Raw genomic sequence first — 21328 nt, forward strand, 5'->3', positions numbered from 1 at the left:
GCAATGTTCCAATTTAGGAGGGCCCATCACTCCCCTGTATGGTTTTAATGATAGGAGAAACAAAATAATAAATCACTCTCAGAAGCAAACAGACAGCCTTTTTCGGTCTGGTTCATGAGAATGACATTTGGCTTTAGGAGAAGTTTTCAGATTTCCTAACTGCAATTTGTCAACATTCTGAGTCTGGGATAACTTTAGGATATACAACATCCATGCTGCAAGTTGAAATGAAAAATGACTTCTTACTCCTTGGGAAAGGCTGGCTTTAAACAGGAAGCTCCTCCACTGTGACTCAGGTAAAGCCCGGAGAAGTGGCCAGGGGCGGAGCAGGCACAACCGTCCTATAGTCCTAAATGCTTGGAACAATATAGCTGACGATTGCCAAGCCATCTGGAGGAGCTGTGCCTGAGCGTGTGCTCGCTCACTTGCTCTCTCTCTCTCTCTCTTTCAGTCGTATCTTTTTCTCAAATTAAAAGCCTGTAGAGTCATTCCAGTACCTCCTTAAATCAACTCTGCAGAAATTTGCAAAGGTTAAAGCTGAAAACTGAAACTAATCAGTCCCCAAACTGATGTTTCCATGGTCCTGGCCTTTCTCAAGGCTATGAATAGCTTTCTTCAAACCTAGGGTATCTTTTGACCTTACGCAGGTGCCTCAGGAGGGTGAGTTCATCCCACACCGTGAGGTACTACAGCCCATTTGCCACTGCTGCAAAGTGAGGCACGTCCCTAAACGCAAAAACCGCTGGACACAATTGGGCAAACTTCTTCGGCTATGTCTACCTCAAGTTCAGGACCCAATGAAGTGGTTCCGTATCAGACTCATAATAGAAATAGACTTTGACCAATGCTAAGCCTGTATCAAATGAAAAGGCCCATATACAGTAAACAGGCATCTCATCTTTGATATAGAAAAAGAAGTTGTGTTAACTCTATTAACTTCTCACGGGGTCCAAGGCTGAATCACAAGGTGGACTCATATACTATAAGAAATCGAAGCAGGCTGTTACTAAGCTCTGAAAGTAACTTCCCTCTAAAACAACAGCAATAGACAAAAACATCCAAGAGATTGCTAGTGACAAAGGTTGATGGAGACAAAGGGAAGGCGGAGACTTCAGTCTTTTACTATAACTCATAAAACTTGAAAAATTGATTGGACAGAAGTGTTTCCAAGTAACTAGAATCATCCCACAGATTTAGCCTCTGATCCTTGTTTTAAGAAAAAAAGTGGTTTTTCATTGATTTGGGGTGGGAAAAAAATGTAGCTTTTGAGCTCAGCACAATGAACTATTTATCTGGGCTGACAAGGCCAATCAATCCGCCCGCTGTTCAGTAAAAGGAGTAGTAGGATCCTGGTAGTCTTGACCGGTGGGGGCAGGGCCGAAGAAGGCACCAGCCCTGGTACACAATGCCTCCCTTCAACTGGAAATTTATGTTGGGCCCAGGTGACGGGGGGGTCAGTGTGAAGCCTGGGATGGAATGGAGATGGTTTGCTATGTGTTTCGTATTTACAGTATGCCCCCATGTGCTAAGGCCTCAGAGTCAGTGGCAGATTCATTATATAAAATACCTAAGAGTAAAAGGTTGGTCAGAATCAGGCAGAAGGCCTAAGGTGGAGGCTTAAAAAAGGAACACAGTCAGGAAGCCACCCCTTTAATGCCATTCTTTGGTTAATGAAAAATTTCATAAGGGACCTCCAAGGCCAGATTTTCAGCTGTGAAGAGACAATTGTCTGAAAAGTTCGATTCCTTTGTTGATTTAAAGTTCTCAGGTAATTTTACCAAACTCATCCAGATAATTACCTTAATTCCTTAATTAATTCCTTATCTTGTTAAATTTAATTAATTACCTTAATTCTCTTATTTACTTTAAAAAACAGGGCTAGCAGAGAGGCCTTGCTGCTGATCAACATGTATGCAATCCCTCAGCCTATGGCCCCCAGAAGCATCAGGAGGAACCAGAGGGCTCAGAGCAGCAAGGGAGGTTTGGAGACATGTCGACAGACTCACTGAGGTCTAGCTCTCCCACTCTGATGAGGGCAGGCTGGCCTCAGGATTTCTGGAACTTATTTGCAAGAATGCAGGAGACACTTTTGGGGACAACTATAGTTTTACAGCAATGCTTAATTCTTAAAATGGGAAATCCCCTGCATTGGTAAGATGTGGAAGGGAGAGAGGAAGGAAGAGAGGAGAGGGAGAGGGGTAGAGTGGGAGAGGTGAGGGAGGGAGAGGGGAGGAGGAAGAGAATGGGGAGGGGAGGAGAGGGGAGGGGAGGGGAGGGGAGGGGAGGGGAGGGGAGGGGAGAAAATGCTATAGCTGCTAACCAGTGTGGGCCTCCAGCCAATATTTGATCTGAGTAATTCAAAAAAAAGAAAAAAAGGAAATGTAACCCAGGGCAGCTGGAGGGGGTAGAGGAAGAAGCAGGAAGGAAGAGAGACACAAAGCTAATGTCTCAAGCACTATGATCAATGGACAGTTTATTGGACAAATTCTTATGCTGTCTAAATTTTATGAAAGATTAGCTGTTCTTCCCCATGGTTATGTAAACTTGCCTTCTTTTTTTTTAATGGAACTCTTTGCTAATACATTTCCTGCTCCTGCTTTTGAACAGCTCTATATTTCTCTTTAAGGAAGTAATAAGCCCGTGAAAAGCCTGCAGCTGAATGCTAACCTATGGGCTTAGCTGATCCACTGTGAGGGCAGGGTCAGGAAAAACCCAGGGAATCTAGTGTGACCAGAATCTAAAATTGAGCTGAGTCCTCTCTGCAATCTTATATTTTCTCTCCTACCATTTCAAACAATGTCACAAAGGGGGGATATGGGAGAAAACAAAACGCCAACAAGCTGATACCTAAAAATCTGCCTTGAGCTCTCAAAAGAAGGAAACAAGATATTTAAAGGTCTGTTGTTAGACAGACGGATGAGCTCTCCCTTTGTCCATACTGCCTCCTAAACCAAGAGAGACAGGTGTGTGTTCAGGGGCCGAGAGGTTAGAGAGACAAAGACCCAAATAAAGCCTGCCCTTAAATTAAGAAGAGAGCACGGCCAGATATGGACAGCTCAGCCTGCACCATAGCATTCCCTAAAGCCTATGAAAACAGAAGCCAGAGCCCTAGAAAACATCATTTACAAATTTAGTCTACCTTCCCAGTGTCAAAAATCTTATTAGTTCCCTTTATTATAGTTATTGTATTGTTACTTGCTCTGTGTGTGTGTGTGTGTGTGTGTGTGTGTGTGTGTCCAAAATTTATACTAAAAAATCCAAAAGGGCAAATGCAGGTCAATTTTTCAGCCATTTGAAATTTGACACAGTTCACCCAGAAGTCTCCAGTTTTGGTTTGTGTGTGGGGAAGGGGCTCTTTCTTCGTTTCCATACCTCTCTTATTGGTTCTTAGAATTGCTTCAGAAGACAGCAAAGCATTTCCACTGGACACTTCGTGCATGGGCTTTTCTGGAGCTTTGCTGGAGAGAGGGTCTTTCTTCATCTCTTTCTTTATTTCCTGTGGGGGTAGATAAAATGAAAACAAGATTGTAGTTTAAAATTTGTAAATGCCTTTGACTATCTTCTGCTTCAGCTTTCTGGAAATCAACTATAATGACCTCAACTCAGTATAACATGATATTTTTAAAACACCATTTTCTATATTTTTGTAGCTTGTTTTCCTTAAATTTATCAGGGAAGTGCCTGGTCCTATAAAATAAAATGATGTCCAATATGGTGATGTGACCTTATGTGACTACGGCCATTCCAAGTGACCATAAAGAGAATGAGGGATACATAAGGCCACTGCACAGCGGTAAGTGACTGCCTGTTCCACTTTTTAAATAATGACAAGCTCTGGCCAAGCAGAATCATTCCTTAACAGATTTCTGGTTTCTATTCTTCCCAAAAGAGGTTTAGAGAAGTACATTCCCAAATCACTATTGTGCTCACGATCATGCTAAACCCAAAAGAAGATGATTTAAGTTCATCTCCAATCATCAAGTCCCTCTAGCCTTTTAACTCTTGACAAAGAAAAATATAAGGATAATAAGCTGAAATAAAGGCTGTCATTCTAGGCCAGGGGTCAGCAACTATAGCCTGCTACCTGTTTTCATAAGAAAAATTTCATCACAACTCAACCACCTTTGTTTGTTTAAGTTTTTTCTATGGCTGCTTTGATGCTATGCAGCAGAGATGAGTACTTGGAAGAGAGATCAAAGCCTAACATACCCAGCCCTTTATAGGCAAAGTTTGCTCTAGGAGGTCTCACATCAAAGCTCCATTAAGATATGGATTTTTAAAACCTGATGACTGAGACAATTATTTCAAATTGTTTTAATAATTTACATAATTATTTTCAAAAGCATTAACAACCTGAAATGCTAGCAACTCACAAACTACAGATCTGGAGCTGGGGGTTCCTGGGCTTGTGGGAACCCATGATCACAATGACTCGGGGAAGAAGAAAGCTAAGGGGCTACACCCAAAGCATGGCTGAGTGGCAGGAAGGGCTCAAGGATGAAAGGTGCTCTTCAGAAAGAGCGAGGGGCAAGAAAGGGGAGGCGCTCCTTCCATCGCATGAACATGAAGATGAAATTAGGTAGGGGACCACGGTTCGGCCTGGGCAGAGGCAGAAAGAGAAGAACAAAAGCTTGTCAAAATATAGCCACTGCCTGGCAGCTTCCTCCTCACCAGAGTTACGGTAGTCAATTCCCCAACTGCTGGATGGCCGGCTCAGTTCACAACAGCCTCACCCTCCTTCCCTCCCTCCTTCACCAGGGCCCCACCGGAAACCAGCAACTGTGGCTGGCACTTTGCTGGGTGGAGAGTTTCAGCTGGCACCCCAGGCCAACAGAGCACAAAGCTGCGTGCGTGCATGGATATGTACACAGACTCCCACCGCAGCAGCCCTGGCACCTGCTAAAACAGCAGTTGCCGGGGGTTTCTGCAGCTTCACAGGCAGATGGCATCAGGGGACAATCTGCAAACATTGCCCGCCTGAGCCACATGACGGGACGCTTTCTTAGTGGTGGCTGCCAGTCTCTGGCTCCAGAAGCAAAGAAAACAAGCCACCATGGGGGCTCATTCCCCAACAGGGGGTTCTTTGGGGATAGGACGGTTGCTCAAATCTCACTTCCCACTGCAGTGTGAATATGAATGGACAACACATAATGCAGTGACGTAGCATCCAATGTTGCCAAGGAGTAATTCAGAGAAATTCAGTGGGCCGTGGGCGACATGGCAAGCATCTGCTCAGCACTAACAGCTAGTGGCATGCAACTGGGGGAGGATCAGAGAGGGGCACATGTTTGAGAGGTGGGGGCGATCACTGCTATGGCTTCAGAAGCCATGGTTGTTAGGATGCTCGCACCTCAGGCTTCAGAGAAGCACCCCAAGCACTTGGAAGGGCTGATTTGATGAAGCAGGTGTTTAAGGGCAGTGGAACCAGCACCAGGAGAGGGTTGGTTCATAAATCCCACCAGATTCATTTGTCCTCACAATGATTGTTTACATTTGCCAGATAGAGAAGCCTGATGATGATTAAGCTTCTTAAGTTGATTTTCAGATGGAAGCAGGGAGGAGACAGAACTTAAAATGTGCCCTGTACTTTTCTGGAGAAACCTATCAGACATGTGGGCATGGCAGTACCTCCTATAAGCTCTCTGCCTATACGACACCCAGATACACCAGGCTCAGCACAGCTCCACCCAACCCCAACATCTCCCCTCCATTCTACCCCTTCTCTTGGAGAAAGTCCATCATCTACCCACTTATCCAGGCTGCAAAACTCAGTATTAACCCCCATGTCTAACCCAGTGACCCAGCTGGGCTCTATCTACTTCCTCAATCTCTCTGTCTCTCTCCTTTCCTCCTATACCGCCTTAAAAATATGAATACCAGGCGAAGAACTTGAATAGACATTTCTCCAAAGAAGATATACAAATGGCAAGTAATCTCACGAGTAGATGCTCAACTCCATTAGTCATTAGGGAAATGCAAATCAAAATCATAATGAGATACCCCTTCATACCCACTAAGATGGCTAGAATTGTTTTTATTAAAAGGAAAATAAATGTTAATGAGGATGTAGAGAGTTGGCACCCTTGTACATTGCTAGTAGAAATGTAAAATGGTGCAGCTACTGTGGAAAACAGAACTACCATATGACCAAACAATTTCACTCCTAGGTATATACCCCAAAGAACTGAAAGCAGGGATTCAAAAACAGAAACTTGCATGCCAACGGTTACTGCAGCAGAGCTCCCCTGCTACCCCTCACCTCCCGGGAAACACTGCTTTCATGGCTATAGCAAGGAGACTGAAAACCACCCCGCCTGTGCCTCCAGTGGGAATCCTCACTTCCCTCCACACTTAAAGAATGCAATGTACTGCTTTATCTGTAAGCCCATGAGTACTTAGGCCCAAATCCTTGAAGTCCCTTATCATCCACACACAGAAAGCCCTGTACTTCAGAGGAGGGTGGAGCTGGCACAGGAGTAATGGCTGCCTGCCTCCAGCTGCCCGCATCTGGCTACCTGGAGCTCTCCGAGGTTCTGATCCAGGGGGTGGGACTCGATCTCCTGGGTCTGAGTGTTCCTGGCCCCAGACCCTCAACTCAGCTTTCTGACCACTAGGCCTATACTTTTAAGCATTTGTTAAGAACCTTAATCACAGGGGTAGAGGCTATACTCTGAGCCAGATTAGTGGGCCACAGGGTCTTATAGAAGTCCAACATGCCCACATATATCAATCTGCAATGACTGTGCTTGCTTAAAGATGCTAAAGAATACCTGGGTATTGGCAAAACACTTCAGGAGGAAGAGGAAATCCAGCTTCTCTTTGTCTCAAGTATGATGCCTTAACAGTGGAAACTTGTCATGGACAGTAAAATTGAGGCCATCATTAAGATATCGATGCTGCAACGGCACTTTACCTGTGTGGCAAGGACCACCTGAGCAGAGGGGGAGAAGAACTCACACCAATTCCTGCTTCCCAAAGCACTGCGTTGCTCAGAGCCTAAGATGGCTCCCCCACATCTGGAGGCCATAAAGCCCGGATAATGCCACCCTAGCAAGAATTCTGTGACACATTTAGCAGCCTGCAAACATCAGCCTCACTGGGCAATCGCATAATTTGTATGCAACTGGGAGCAAAACTCGCATAGTCTGCTTTCTGCTAAGTGGGGTTGCCAGAATGTGGCTGGCTATGGAGCCAAGTCGGCTACTTTTCTCCTCTCCCTCCCCACCCATTACATACTAGGCACGTGCTTGGGGGTGCGGGCTGGGCTGAACCTTAACTTCTTTTCAATTACCCAAAACAGCACACAGGAACACCCAGTAAAAGTCCAGCTTGGGAGCCCTTGCTCCTCTCATCCTTTATGTCTTCCACCAACCTGGACCCAAGTTAAGATGCAGGCTTCACAGTAAATGAAAGAATGATGCTATGAGTTTTAAAAACAAACAGAACTAGTCCTGGCATCATCATTTATCAGGCAGGTGACCTCGAGTGCCATGCTGAAAGACTCTAAGCAGCTCTTCTGTCTCTAAAAGAAGCCTCATGCTAAATGCTTCGGCAACCTTAACAGAGTGGTATCTTCAGAATTAAACAGTGAATTGGAGAATAGTATCATTGATTGTCACTATTAATGTCATCAATAAGTAGCAAATGCTATAAAAAAGGACAACACCCAACAACACAGATGAACTTCACAGTCGGAGCGTTGAGTGAAAGAAGCCAGGTCAGAAAGATGATAGACTGTGTGATTCCATTGACTGAAGTTTAACAACAGGCAGAACAAATCAATGCCGAGAGATCTCCAAACAGCAGTTACTGTTGGGCAGATGCTGACTGTGAAAGATGCAAGAGAACCTGCTGGGAGGATGAAAATGTTCTATAATTTGGTCTGGGTGATGTTTGCATGGGGATGCACACACCTAAAAGTTCACTGAACTGTGTTTCTAAGATCTCCACACTTCACTCTTTGTTATTTCAATTTAAAAGGACATAAGCGCTTAAACAAGAAGACAGATTCTTTTAAATCGAAATATGCTCACATTTTGTCCTAGAAGGTAAGAAACATGAAAAGCTAGTGCTTGGGTGTTTTAAAAAGTCATTGCAGGGGGTGGAAAGCTTTCCGGGATCAACAACGAGGAGACGAATGGTCAGAATGTGACAGATGCACCATACCAAGGGAGTCGCCAACGGGCGTGCCATCTAAGTGACACAATCAGCCAAGTGTCCCACCACAGCGCCCTTCCTCCCCATCTCAGCTGCTTTCCTCATGTCTTGCGGTATTTCCTTCTCTCCTGCCTCCAGGAGTACAAGCACACAGAGCAGGCTGTGCCACGGACACACCGCCCTGACCTGTTGGAAAAGCTGGTCCTGGGTGTCCCCCTGGGCATCACAGTGCGGCTGGGCGGGGGCCCCTCAGCTCAGGGCAGATGCAGGGCCGGGAAAAGAGGCGGCACTCTTCAGTCTGCCCCGCCCTGTTTCTTTCTGGAACAGCTGTGCCCCTACACTAGTTCATGGAAAACCTTTTGCAAAATTACCACTGGCAGGAGATAAAAGGAAGTTGCTAAAAACAAACCCTTACACCAAATCTACTGATCAAGAGAGTTTTGAATAGCTACAGAATCCTAGAATAGCACATTGCCCACCCCCCACACCAAAGGCAAGCCGGAGGAGCAGCCGCCCCATGAACATCCTCTGCCTGCAGAACTCTGCTCTCCCAGTATTTGGCTTCCTTCACAAAAGGCTGGTCAGCCCCACAGCACCTGGGAAGACAGCGCAGTATGCTGAAAGCCACAGCAGAGCACCAGGGAGCTTCCGCTCTGTCTGTAAGATTCTGTTCCTTTAAAAACAAATGTATCTCATTATCACAATTTTTTAAAAAATACCCATGTTGTTGAACCATGAAATGGAACTTCATTAGAGAGAATTGTCAAGAAAAAAAATATATATGCAATGCTTGAAGTAATAATGCAAACTATAAGAATTTGATAAAGTGGCGTGGTGGGCACACTGCTATTTGTTATTCCATTTCTGTCTTTTTCCAATGCTTGAAATATTTCATAATTTCCCCTAAAAATTACATAGTGAAACCATGTTGACGTCTCATACCACAAAGGCCTTCTTATATGTGCAAAATATGCTGCTACTTAAAAAAGCATTCTAACATATCTTTGTAAATATACCCAAGATATTTTCAACTCAAACCTAACGAGGGAATTTTTTTTTTAATGTAACAGGATACCTATTGTCATGTTTCCATGTAAACCTTCAACTACATATTTGCAAATTCATTTACAGTATTATCTTCCAAGAATCATGATAACAGCAGGCTGGGCAAGAAGCTCTTGACTTGCAGGAGAGGAATGAAGGCTACAAGGAGCTCAGCAAGTAGAAGATACCAAACAAAGATGAAAATGGCTACCTTCACGTCCCAAAGAGAACACGATTGCCAGGTATGCAACATAATTACCTGCACAACAGCTGTCTTTATATCTTCATATATAATATCCATTCCCTGCCAAACATCTAGATTATTACCATTGGATCAAAGGGTATCAATACCAACCAGCTGTTTAGACATGCCTCACTGGGCATTTAATAAATATTTGTCAAATAAATGGTCAATTTAGCAGAGTATTATGAGCAGGAAGACTACAAATGAGGGGAAGTATTTTCAATTCAGGAAACTATAAATACAATATGGAAAAAAGAAAATTCATCAAAAAAACAAGTCAAGATGGAGGAATATTGTCAGTTACAGAGAACTCTTTCTACAAATATCAGCAAAAAGATCGATAACCCAACATAAATACCAAAGGAAAAAATCATAGGAAAAAAACCGCAAACCTATGAAAAGATGCTTAACCATACTCATAAGAGAAATGCAAATTACAGTGGGATTCATTTGACAGTATCTGTACAGTTCTCACTGCACAGAAGAAACCCAAATCCTTCTGCCTATTTTCTTACACCTAAAATTACAGCATTTACAACTACTATATTATAATACCCACACGAGTCCTTCACTAGAATCTGGGCTCCCTCAGAACACCACCTCTGTTTTAACAGCACATGGTGCAGTGCCTGGCACACAGTTGGATTCAAGTAGAGTAAGTATCAGAGACATGGAAAAGAGCAACCACAAAACTCTCCAGAAGTTGACAGCCTAGATAGAGTGGGATATATACAATTTCTTTTAAGTATGACAAGATATCATTTTTTTCCTTGATATTAAATACCATAAAGTTTCTCAAAGGACCTCTCCAATAACCAGTGACTATATTACTTCTGCTGATGTGAGATCTCATTTTTTATCTGTCAGATTGGCAACAATCAAAACATCGATAATATAATTTTAGCAATGGTGTAGAGATAGATACCTTCTCACACTATCCAATGAGAGTATAAATTGATATATAAATCAGAACAGCTTCTGTGGGAAGCAATGTGGCAATTATCTATCAAAAATTTAAATGCCTACGCCTCTTGACTCAGTATTTCCACTTCTAGGAATTTAAGCTGCAAATTTACTTGCACATGTGCAAAACAGCATATGTACAAGATTAATCATTATGGCATTGCTTAAATTAGCAAAAGACTGAAAGAACATAAATGTGTGTCAGTAGAGAACTGGTTACATGACTTAAACAATAAATCCAAACCATGTGACTGTCTCTAAGAATGAGGCTGGTCTGTAAGTATCAATAAGGATAACTGCCAAGACATGTTGCTAGGTAAAAAAAGCCTAATACCGTATGCTAGCATTTGCATGATGGTGTGCATGTTTCATTGTGCAATACAGAAAAACAAACTGATAACTGAGGCTGCCTCCAATGATGGGAAAATGATGGCCAAGAGGCACGGAAAGCATGTATTTTGTCCCTGTTAATTGGTACCATGTGCCTGTGTTAGCTATACAAAATTTTAATTAAAAATTAATCACTGAAATGTGTTTACTATTTTCCAATCACTACACTATTAACTGCTATTTTTCTGCAAACAAGGAAGAGTTGACGCTGGCGCCTAATATAATTTGGTTATATAATTTCCACTACTAGTTTTTACAAATCCCAACACTGCTGGTCACAATGGTGGCAGTACCTATGAACACACCCAGTTAAAAGAAGGCTCTTCAGTCTATACATTTCATTAAGAAGGGGAAATTGGAAAGGTAAGATGTCAGGGAAATCGCACTAAGCCCAATGACCAATTCTTTTCAATCATATGATACGAACTTCAAAATTTTTGAAATGTAACTAATGAAATAACAACCCAGAAAAATGAAATCTATATAAAGAGGCAGTATTTTATCATGGGTAGACACAGTTCACTTTGGTAGCCAGAGTACAAGTAACAAGAGTTTAGATAGAGATTCTTCAAAAATATGATCCAGCAATCCTACTTCTGGGCATTTGTCCAAAGAAATTGAAGACACTAATTCAAAAGAATATATGCCCTCCTATATTCACTGCAGCATTATTTACAATAGCCAAAATATGGGAGCAACCTAGGTGTCTATCGATAGACAATTGGACAAAGATCTGTTACATATATAATGGAATATTACTCAGCTATAAAAAGGAATAAAATCTTACCATTTGTGACAATATGGATGGACCTAGACGGTATTATGCTAAGTGACATAAGAAAGATAGAGAAAGACAAATACTGTACGTTTTCACTTATACGTGGAATCTAAAGAACACAACAAACTCATAGATACAAAGACCTGATGGTTGCCAGACGGGAAGGGGTGGGGAGGTGAGTGAAAAAGGTGAAGGGGCTTAGTAAATACAAACTCACAAATATAAAATAAGTCATGGGGATGTAATGTACAACACAGGGAATACAGTCAATAATATTGTCATAACTATGTATGGTGATAGATGGGCACTACACTTATCGGGGGATCATTCTGTAAGATACGTAAATGTCTAACCACTATGTTGTATGTGTAAATGTCTAACCACTAAAAGTTCTGTAACACTGTGTGCCAACTGCAATTTTTTAAATTTTAAAAAGAGAAAAATGAGAAAAAAATTAAACCATTTGGGATTGGTTAATTAGGCTCAGAAGGGTTAACTACACAATCTCAAATGGAGCTCTCTAAGAAGTGGGCACTTTCTCCATCAGTATTTTCTGGAAAAGTTTTTAAATGTCTCTGATAACATCATACCTCCTCCATGAAGCAGTGCTACCTGAAACACAGGAACTGTTGGATCGAGTGCTAGGTAAACAGCTTGCTCCTGGAGAAAAAAGAAAAAAGAGGAAGGGACACACGAGGTCCAACAGCCATGTCACCTTTAACAGCTCTGGTGATGATTAAGGGCCTGTGTTCCTTTGGCCCTTTGTCAGAACCCCTGTCACAGCACCGACTCCTGTACGCTAAATGTGAGTCCATAAGTCTCTCTCTGAGCTACTGTGTGAGTACCTCAGGGGTAAGGAATAGGTCTCATTCATCTTTCATCGCCAGACACTCAATAAATGGTAGCCAGCAGGCACTCAATAAATGGTAGCTGTTTTAAAAAAAAAAGTCGAGGAAAACAAAAATAAATAAATAAAAATAAATGCTAGCTGTTGTCACTGGCTCTATTAGTTATTAACAGACATCTGAGTACCTACTATGTGCCACGTATAAAGGAAAACAGTACATACATCTAACCCAATGTTAATTTTTACAATCACAATTGCTTAAGGCTAATAAGCTAATAGAAAAATGTAAATGTGACAGGATTTTTTATATCTAAAAAGAAACTAAATATATCTTTCATTTCCCAAGATCTCCCCAAAAGTACAGAATTAGCTCACAATCATATATACTATGAGCAAGGTACTGTTCTAAGGGTTTACATGGAAAAATTCATTTACTGCTCATAGTCACACTAAGAAGTAGGGAGTATTATTATATCTCTCTTTGACAGATGTGAGAAGTGGATCCCAAGAGGGAACCAGGCAATAAAGGGTTGGGTGAGGGCTGAAGCCCAGGCAGTCCTGCGGCGGAGATGGTCACAACACGCTCCACCCACCCAATGCGTGTGCTCCTAATGCTGCTCTTGGTTTGCTCCAAAGAGCCAACTTCCAAATTGCCATTTAAAAGGGGACAGGCCTTGGTGGAGAGGGGCAAAGGGGGAAAAATCAGGACAACTGTGATAGCATAATCAATAAAATATAATTTAAAAAAAGAAAAGAGGGGAGACAAGGAAAAGGACCACAGGATAAACTTTCAGAAGTGATTTGAAATCTCCTGCCAAGAAACCCTTGAATTTTTACCAATAAAAAAAGTACCTGTTTACTGATTGTTAAAAGAATGTTTATATATATTCCCATCAAGGATCACTTGATCATCAAGAATAAATTATTCCAAGCCCATGACAAAACAATGCCATACCATGCTCATTTCCTGATTAAAGCTTTTAGACAGCTGGGCATTTTCATTCTTCAGAGCTGTAGGGAGCTATGTAAATTTCCATGCAGCAACTCCAAGATCATTAATCTAAGGAAAGCATGTGCCAACAGAATACTAGATTTTATACTGTTTCAGTAAAGAAGAGGAGGGGTAGGTTCACCTAATTACCCTATTTGTGGTCACCTGACTATGGCTAAGAAAAAGATCAAATGCTAAACTGTACAAATCAGCAGAAAACTGCTAAGTAATGAGGCATTTCATAACACAAAAAGAATAGAAAGGGGGAGTGAAATTCTTACATCACTTGAAACGAGATACCATAGCAATAAAAATAATCATACTGAACTTATATGACTGATGGGCAGAACATTTTAATTATCACGAAGAACTAAAAGCCTAAGTATAAATCTTTCTCTCTCTGTCTCTGTCTCTGTCTCTCTCTCACAAGGTCAATAAGACTGGAACAGACTTCTAGTAAAGGAAGGCTAACTGGAGCTGAAGGCATCAGGAACCAGACACAGGTGGGCACACATAATACACTCCCCCTGCATCCGTGACTGTGCATTTGGCACTTATCACTCATGGCCGGCTACTGTTACTCCTCTCCCCAGTAAGGAGCAGCTGGGTTTGGGGAGAGCAGCACTGGCTCAGGCAGCCGACACTTCAGTTGAAGTTCTGGCTCCGACACTGCTGAGGGTGTAACCTTGGGGCCTCACATTTGCTAGTCGTAAAATGGGAGATTAAAATGTTTGAAAATCAAATGAGATCTTGTGGATAAAGGCACAACCTCTGGGTCCCAAGGTTGTCAGGCTCCATCAGCAGGTGGGGGAACACCAACTGCCAATAGACATGGGCCAGGTACGGAAGAGCAGTGAGTATTAAAAGGAAACACTTCCTAGTACACAACTCCTGCTGTGGTTGGTCTGGCAGAAGTATCCAAAAATTGACTTCCAAGCACTCTGTCTCCGAAAGCTACTGGAGGGTGTGTTCCACCAAATCAAGTGAGTGAAACAAGACCGGAGAGGATCCAGGAGGCAGGATGGTCAAGAATGAGAGAGGTGATGGGAATTTCCTGGGCAGCAGCTTCAAGAGCAACCAGTTCTGGTTGGAAGGTGCTGGTATTTTTCCAAGAGGTAGGAAGTGGGGAAGATATTAAGAGGCATTTTATAGAGCTGTTTAGCTCAAGTTATGAGAAGATTTTGATGTCCTGGGATAACTCAACAAACAAAAAAGAATTATTATGTGTAGGGAAAACAAAGTTATATAAGGAAATCACAGTATATTCTTACTTCAATACTCAATACCACCATTGCTAAAGTAATGAAAACATTAAAATATATATATATCATACAGTGCTAAAATACATTAAGTATCAGGAGCTCCTTGTCCCTTCTCATGTTCTTGTCTTCCAGGAGACAGTCACTTTTCAGTTCGAGCTATTGCTTCTAGTATTCACTGCTGTAACTTCTGAATACCATGCATGCCCTGCTGTCTTTTGCTTTGTCAATTCTAGACATCATCTATTACCTATTATGGTAGTTGAGGGTTTTGCTCACTTATGCCCTTCCCCCTATACCCCAGCCTTCCTATATGGTTTAATCTATGCTGAGCATTACTGAGTCTGTACCTGCACATACACACAAGTGTAACTGGGGGACAAATTTCCAAAAGCGAAATTTCTGGGTCAAACACATGCTGTATCCTTACTTTAACATGTCATGCCAAATTGATCTGCAAACAGTTATCTCAGTTACACTCTCACCAAGAGCATGAAAGAGCACCATTTCCCCATATTGGGTATCTTTAAATGTCTTAATGTTGCCCATCTGGTAAGAGAACATTACATTAGTTTCCATTTCTTTAATTAGTAAAAACAAGGCCGATCAGCTTTATGTATGCTTGCCATCAATTGGACCGTCTATTCCTGTGATCCGCTTGCTCATGTCTTTTGTCAGTTCTCCTATGGAGCACTTTGCCTTTTTCCCTTTCATTTCCAAGAGTTTTCTGAATATTAAAGAATTATCCAATGGTCTTTCATATATGTTGCAGAATTTTTCTTTCGTTTGTCACTGGGCTACTTTTTCTATCAATTCTATTTCTTTCCATACAGAAGTTTCTAGTTTTTATTTGGCAAAACTCAATCTTTTCCGAGATGATCTTTGATTTGCGACATGATTTGCAAAAGCCTTCTCCACTCAAAGATTTAAAAAGGAAAAAAAAAACAGTTCTTTTTCTAATTATTTTATGGCAAAGGTTAATTTATATTATTGGAAGGTCTCTCACTTCTCACCCACCCCTCCCCCAAAGAAGAAGGGAATGCCCAGAAGCTCACCTTAAAATAACCCATTCTGAGAATTACAAAGCCTAATTTTAGGTGCCTGGTTTACAAAGCTTAGGTTTGAGAGTGAGGAAGTATTTCATAGTGGGAAACTGCCCACAGATAGCAGCTGAGACAGGAGTCTCTTCATTTGTGCTTAGAAATATCTGTCTTCATTTAGTATTAACAGATGAAAGAGAAATCCTATTAATTAACAGACAGGTCACAACTAAATTTGGTCATTTCTTCTCAAAGCAGACTGCTTGTCTTCTACCAAGAACAGAAGCCTCCTTTCCTCCTGAACCCTGCCCCTGGCTGGTACTCTGTAAGCACGACTGCCCCACTCTGTCATGGGGCTGGACAACTAAGAGCCAGAGGCCCCCACAAGTGACAGTAAAACCTCAAGGGCACTGCTTCTCACCCACCCAACAATGGCAGGAAAAGAAAATGTTTTCTCAAAAACACACAAACACATACACACAAACCCTTTTTGGGTTTAACCCTATGGTTTCCAGGACAGAGCAGCAGAGGGACAGAAGAAAAGGCAATCATATCATCATCATTCAAGCCATTCAAAGCTATTAAGCACCTACTGTGTGCCAGGCACTATGTCATGCAGTGGAGTTCCAGGTGGCCCCTGCCCTCTAGGGCCTCACCAAGCTGGAAATCTGAGTAGAGTGGACATGCGTACCAGCTCTTGATCACAGTTCCAGTAAATGGGTAACCTCGCGCAAGGTACTCACCTCCCTCAACTGAACAGTCCTTGTACTGGGTTGGCCAAAAAGTCCATATGGTTCCTTCCATAAAATAAAAGACACATTTTTTCATTTTCACCAACAACTATTGATTTGGATATTTTGAGTATGTTGGCTCTCTTCCACATGATAGAGCACTGATTGTTCTCAATGAATGTCTCGATTTGATTGCTGTCAATTTCAACTAGTCTGCCTGACCATGGAGCATCATCCAGTGAGAAATCTCCAGCACATAACTTCACAAACCACTTTTCACACATTTGATCAGTCATGCATCTTTTCCATACACTGCACAAATCATTTTTTGCATTTCAGTTGCGTTTTTACCTTTCTTGAAATAATAAAGCATAACATGCTGAAAATTTCCCTTATTTTCTTCCGTCTTCAATATTAAAATGGCTACACAAAAATTCACCAATTTCTATCAGTTTTTTTAAATGCATATTGATATGACAGCTGTCACAATACAATCTAACAAAATTGTTTCCAATGAAGTTCAAGACAACTAATCGCTACTAGAGCCATCTTACAGAATAAACAAAACAAACTTTTTGGCCAACCCAATACTAGTTTCTCTTTTTTTGGGGGGGGAGGGGCTTTTTCTCATTTATTTGTCCTTGTACTAGTTTCTTATCACTGCTATTACCAATACCTTGGGGACTTAGAACAACACAAGTTTATTCTCTTATAGTTCTGGAGGTCAGAAGTCCAAAAACTGTCTCACTGGGCTAAAATTGAGGTATTAGCAGTGCTGAGTTCTTTCTGGAAGCTCTAAGAGGGGTTTCCCTTTCCAGCTTCTAGAGGCTGTCTATATTCCTTGGCTTTTGGTCCCTTCCTCCGTCTTCAAGGCTAGCAGTATAGCATCAGCAAAGCTACTCTCTCTCTCTGACCCCTGCTTCCACTGATACTATGATCCTCCTCCTTTCCTCTTTTTTTAAAATGTTAATTGTGGTAAAAAATACAGGTAACATAAGATTTAGCAACTTAACCATTTTAAAGTGTACAGTTTAGTAGTGTTCAGTACGGTCACACTGTTGTATGACCAATGTCCAGAACATTTTCATCTTACAAAACTGAATATCTGTCCCCATTAAATAATAACTCCCCACTCGACCCTCCCCCCAGCTATTGGTAACCACAATTCTACTTTCTGTCTCTGAGTTTGACTACTCCAGAAACTTCATATAAATGAAATCATACAGTATTTTTCTTTTTGTGACTGGCTTATTCACTTAGCATAATGTCCTCAGGGTTGTAGCAAGTGTCAGAATTTTCTTCTTTTTCAAGGCTGATAATAGTCTATTGTATGTATATACCACATTTAGTTTGTTCATTCATCCATTGATGGATATTTGGGTTGCTTCCACCTTTTGGCTGTTGTGAATAATGCTATGATCATGGGTGTACAAATATCTCTTTGAGAACCTGTTTTCAATTCCTTTGGATGTATACCCAGCAGTGGGATTGCTGGACCACATAGCAATTTTTTTTTTAATATTTTTGAGGAACCACCATACTGCTTTCTATAGCATCTGCATCATTTTGCATTTTCCACCAACAGTGTACTAGACTTCCAACTTCTCCACATCCTCATGAACAGCTGTTATTTCCTGTTTGGTTTTTTTTTTTTATGGTAGCCATTCTAATGGTTCTGAGGTCATACTATCTCACTGTGGTTTTGATTTGTATTTCCCTAATGATTAGTGATGTCAAGCATCTTCTTATGTGCTTGTTGACTAACTGTAAATCTTCTTTGGAGAAATGTCTATTCATGCTCTTCGCCCATATTTATTTCTTCAAAGATTTTATTTATTTATTTATTTATTTATTTATTTATTTATTTATTTATTTATTTTTTCAAATACATTTGTCTCTGCCTTCCCCCTACCTCTTTCCCTTGCTCCCTCCCCCCTCCCTCCCCCCTCCCTCCCCCAACTCTTATTTATTTATTTTTAGAGAAAGGGAAAGAGAGGGAGAGAAACATCAATGCGTGGTTGTCTCTCATGCGCTCCCAACCTGGGACCTGGCCCACAACCCAGGCATGTGCCCTGACTGGGAATAGAACCGGTGACCCCTTGGTTAGCAGGCCGGTGCTCAGTCCACTGAGTCATATCAGCCAGGGCTCTTTGCCCATTTTTAATCAGGTTATTTGTTTTTTGTTTTTTTGAGTTATAGGATTTCTTTATTATTCTAATCAGGTTATTTGGTTTTTGTCATTGTTGTTGAGTTATAGGATTTCTGTATTATTCTGGATATTAACCCCTTATCAGATACATGATTTGCAAATATTTTCTCCTATTCCATTGCCTTTTCACTCTGTTGATTATGTCCTTTGATTCATAGAAGTTTCAAATTTTCATGTGGTCAACATTATCCATTTTTACTTCTGTTGCCTGTATGCCTTCCTCAGACAAGGACCCTGGTCATTATAATCTCCCTATTTTAAGAGCCTCACGGCTGCAAAGTACCTTTTGCCACATAAAGTAACATATTTGCAGGTTCTGAGAATTGGGATGTATACATCTTTGAAAGCTTACTTCACCTTTAAAATAAGAACAATGGAAGCATGTAACTCAATGGTTGTTATGACAACTAAATAAAATAATACATGAACTGAGCTTAGGATAGTGCCTGGCTTACAGTAAATGTTAGCAATTATTATAACACAATACAAGTGTTACAGGAGATACAAGTATGACTAAGGGTACTGATAAGAACAGAAGCTGGGGTCATTCTTTCTGCCTGGGAGAATAAAATACCTTCCCAAAAAGGATAACATACCAATTTGGTGATAAGAATTGAAAAGAGAGGCTAGAAGGGAGAATTCTGAATTTTCTTCTACATTCTTATATCAGCATTAAAATCTCAGAAATCTTGTTTCTTTCCCAAGAAGCCACATCTGCTTTCAGACAGGAACTGTGAGGTGATTTTTTTTTCTTTATTTATAAGGAAACATGTTCAGCTGAATTTCTGAGTCTCTCTTTAATAAACAATTCACAAACTTTTTCCCAGCAAACTATTTTTAGGGTAGAAAGATTTAAAAAAAAGAAGCAGCAGCAGCAGCTCATATTTATAAAATTTGTCCTCAAAGTTTAAAAATAGATTTAAAAATTTGGTGACAGCCTGCCCCACCCCACCCATCAGATAGAAAAGAGAGACAAAGCATGCTTTGAGGTTCTGAATTTTTAAAATTTTGCCTTTGCTTATCTCTTCTCCCAGGAATGTTCACAGTAAATAGCAGGTGCACCGAATAATAAAGGAAAATAATCACTATTGATGTTATTCTCACTTCTCTTTTCATACATGCTGGGAAACCACTATGATGAACTGGCTGAGATACAGAACAATTTCTCAACTTGCCTTATCTTCTCATGATAAACCTTGTCCCTGCCCCACACCAACAGAGCAGCCTAGCTTCAGTTCCTGTGGAGCCTCAACATTTCTATCTCGGAGGTTAATTTGCTCTGGGACAGCCTAACAAACAAGTAGTGTGGTTTTAGGTCACACATAGAAGACACGTTGACAACTATGCATTGCACTGGTTATCAATTTTCCAATTGACTGCAATCAAACATACAACACACAGGCACGCAAAACACACATGCCAGCTGCAATTTGAGATCTTTAACCAGCCACAAACACAGATGAAGAAACTCACAGGATCTATTTCCCTCCTGAGTTATCTTGCTGCTCTATGCCCGTTTGGGCCAATCAGCTATAACCACCCCAACTCAAGAAGAAGAGGCACCCCCAAAAGGGTAAATACAGAAAGGAAAGGCTGGTGACTCTGTTTTAAAGCTCCTTGATATATTGAAGGGGGAAAAAAACGCACACAGTAATATCTGGGGTTCAATCAAAATTAACAGGACCACTGTATAATTTACATCCCGCCTTATCAATGAGTTGAATTCCATACATATTTTCCACAGCCCGTAAGTACTCAGGGTATGGTTAAAATCCACCTAATGTAACTGACTCAGCTTCACAACCAAATGGAGTGTATCGAGAGCATTCCTGGACACACCAAACGATTTTGTGTGTCTGGCACTTGTCTTAGAGCTTAGATAATATGGGCAAAGGACTGAGTTCTGCTTGAAGGAAAAGAAACAGATACAAAATATTTTCGTGGTGTCTATGTTTAGAAGAAACAGAATATGCTGAGTTTTCAAAATGAAATAGATGTTCAAAATAGGAAGATTAAAACGAAGTCAAAAATTTCCAAGACTGATCCCCAATTCTGTAGTTTTTTTATTAGTAATCCCATGGTCTGATTTATAAGTCAACACATGAGTACAACATTAACTATTTAAGACACTTTCTACATCCACAAAAACCTAGATGTGACCGTTGGAAGCAGTCAGGTTGAAAAGGCAGAGAGAACTTGACATTTTACATCTTGTTTTCCTCTCTTGAAGTAGAGAAACATCCTGTTAAGTTGAAAGAGGCTTTCAATCTCATCTGTAAGATTATGCTGCACAGTATTAGTTAAAGGTATATTGTAATTTATTTTCACTGCAAATAGCCACTGCATGGTTTTGTTCCTTTTCAAATCAATGTTATTATTGATTTAGCATCACTTGGCAAACAAACAGAAAGGGGAAAAAAATGTCTTAACTACTTTCCAGATACAGACACCCAAAGCTACGGTGCTGTTTGAAAAGTTGATGTTACTAGTGACATTAAGTGCCAAAATGGGACACTTCATGTTCTTCTCAAGTAGAAGATGTTTAATACAGTATGTGCTTGTAATAAGCCAAAACACTGAACTCTCATACTCCAGTTTGAGTATTGGAGTAAAACCCCTAGAAATGTCTCCAAACTTAACGTAGCCATTGGCTTTAAACCTCTCTCTAATCAATA

General features: G+C 41.0%; 1 protein-coding gene across 3 annotated transcripts in view; it reads right to left on the reverse strand.

Annotated features, from left to right (window-relative positions):
* The window catches only part of SH3KBP1 (SH3 domain containing kinase binding protein 1), a 312729-nt gene that overhangs the window by 193798 nt on the left and 97603 nt on the right, over nucleotides 1–21328 (reverse strand). For all 3 annotated transcript variants that reach the window (XM_054581126.1, XM_054581125.1, XM_054581127.1), the window contains exon 3: nucleotides 3373–3496. In XM_054581126.1, the coding sequence (XP_054437101.1) occupies nucleotides 3373–3496 (124 nt within the window). The remainder of the gene's footprint in view (nucleotides 1–3372; nucleotides 3497–21328) is intronic.

This window comes from Pteronotus mesoamericanus, unplaced genomic scaffold (genome assembly GCF_021234165.1).
Source record: "Pteronotus mesoamericanus isolate MK-2021 breed Mesoamerican mustached bat unplaced genomic scaffold, CSHL_Meso_final contig_65, whole genome shotgun sequence".
NCBI classification, from domain to species: Eukaryota; Metazoa; Chordata; class Mammalia; order Chiroptera; family Mormoopidae; genus Pteronotus; species Pteronotus mesoamericanus.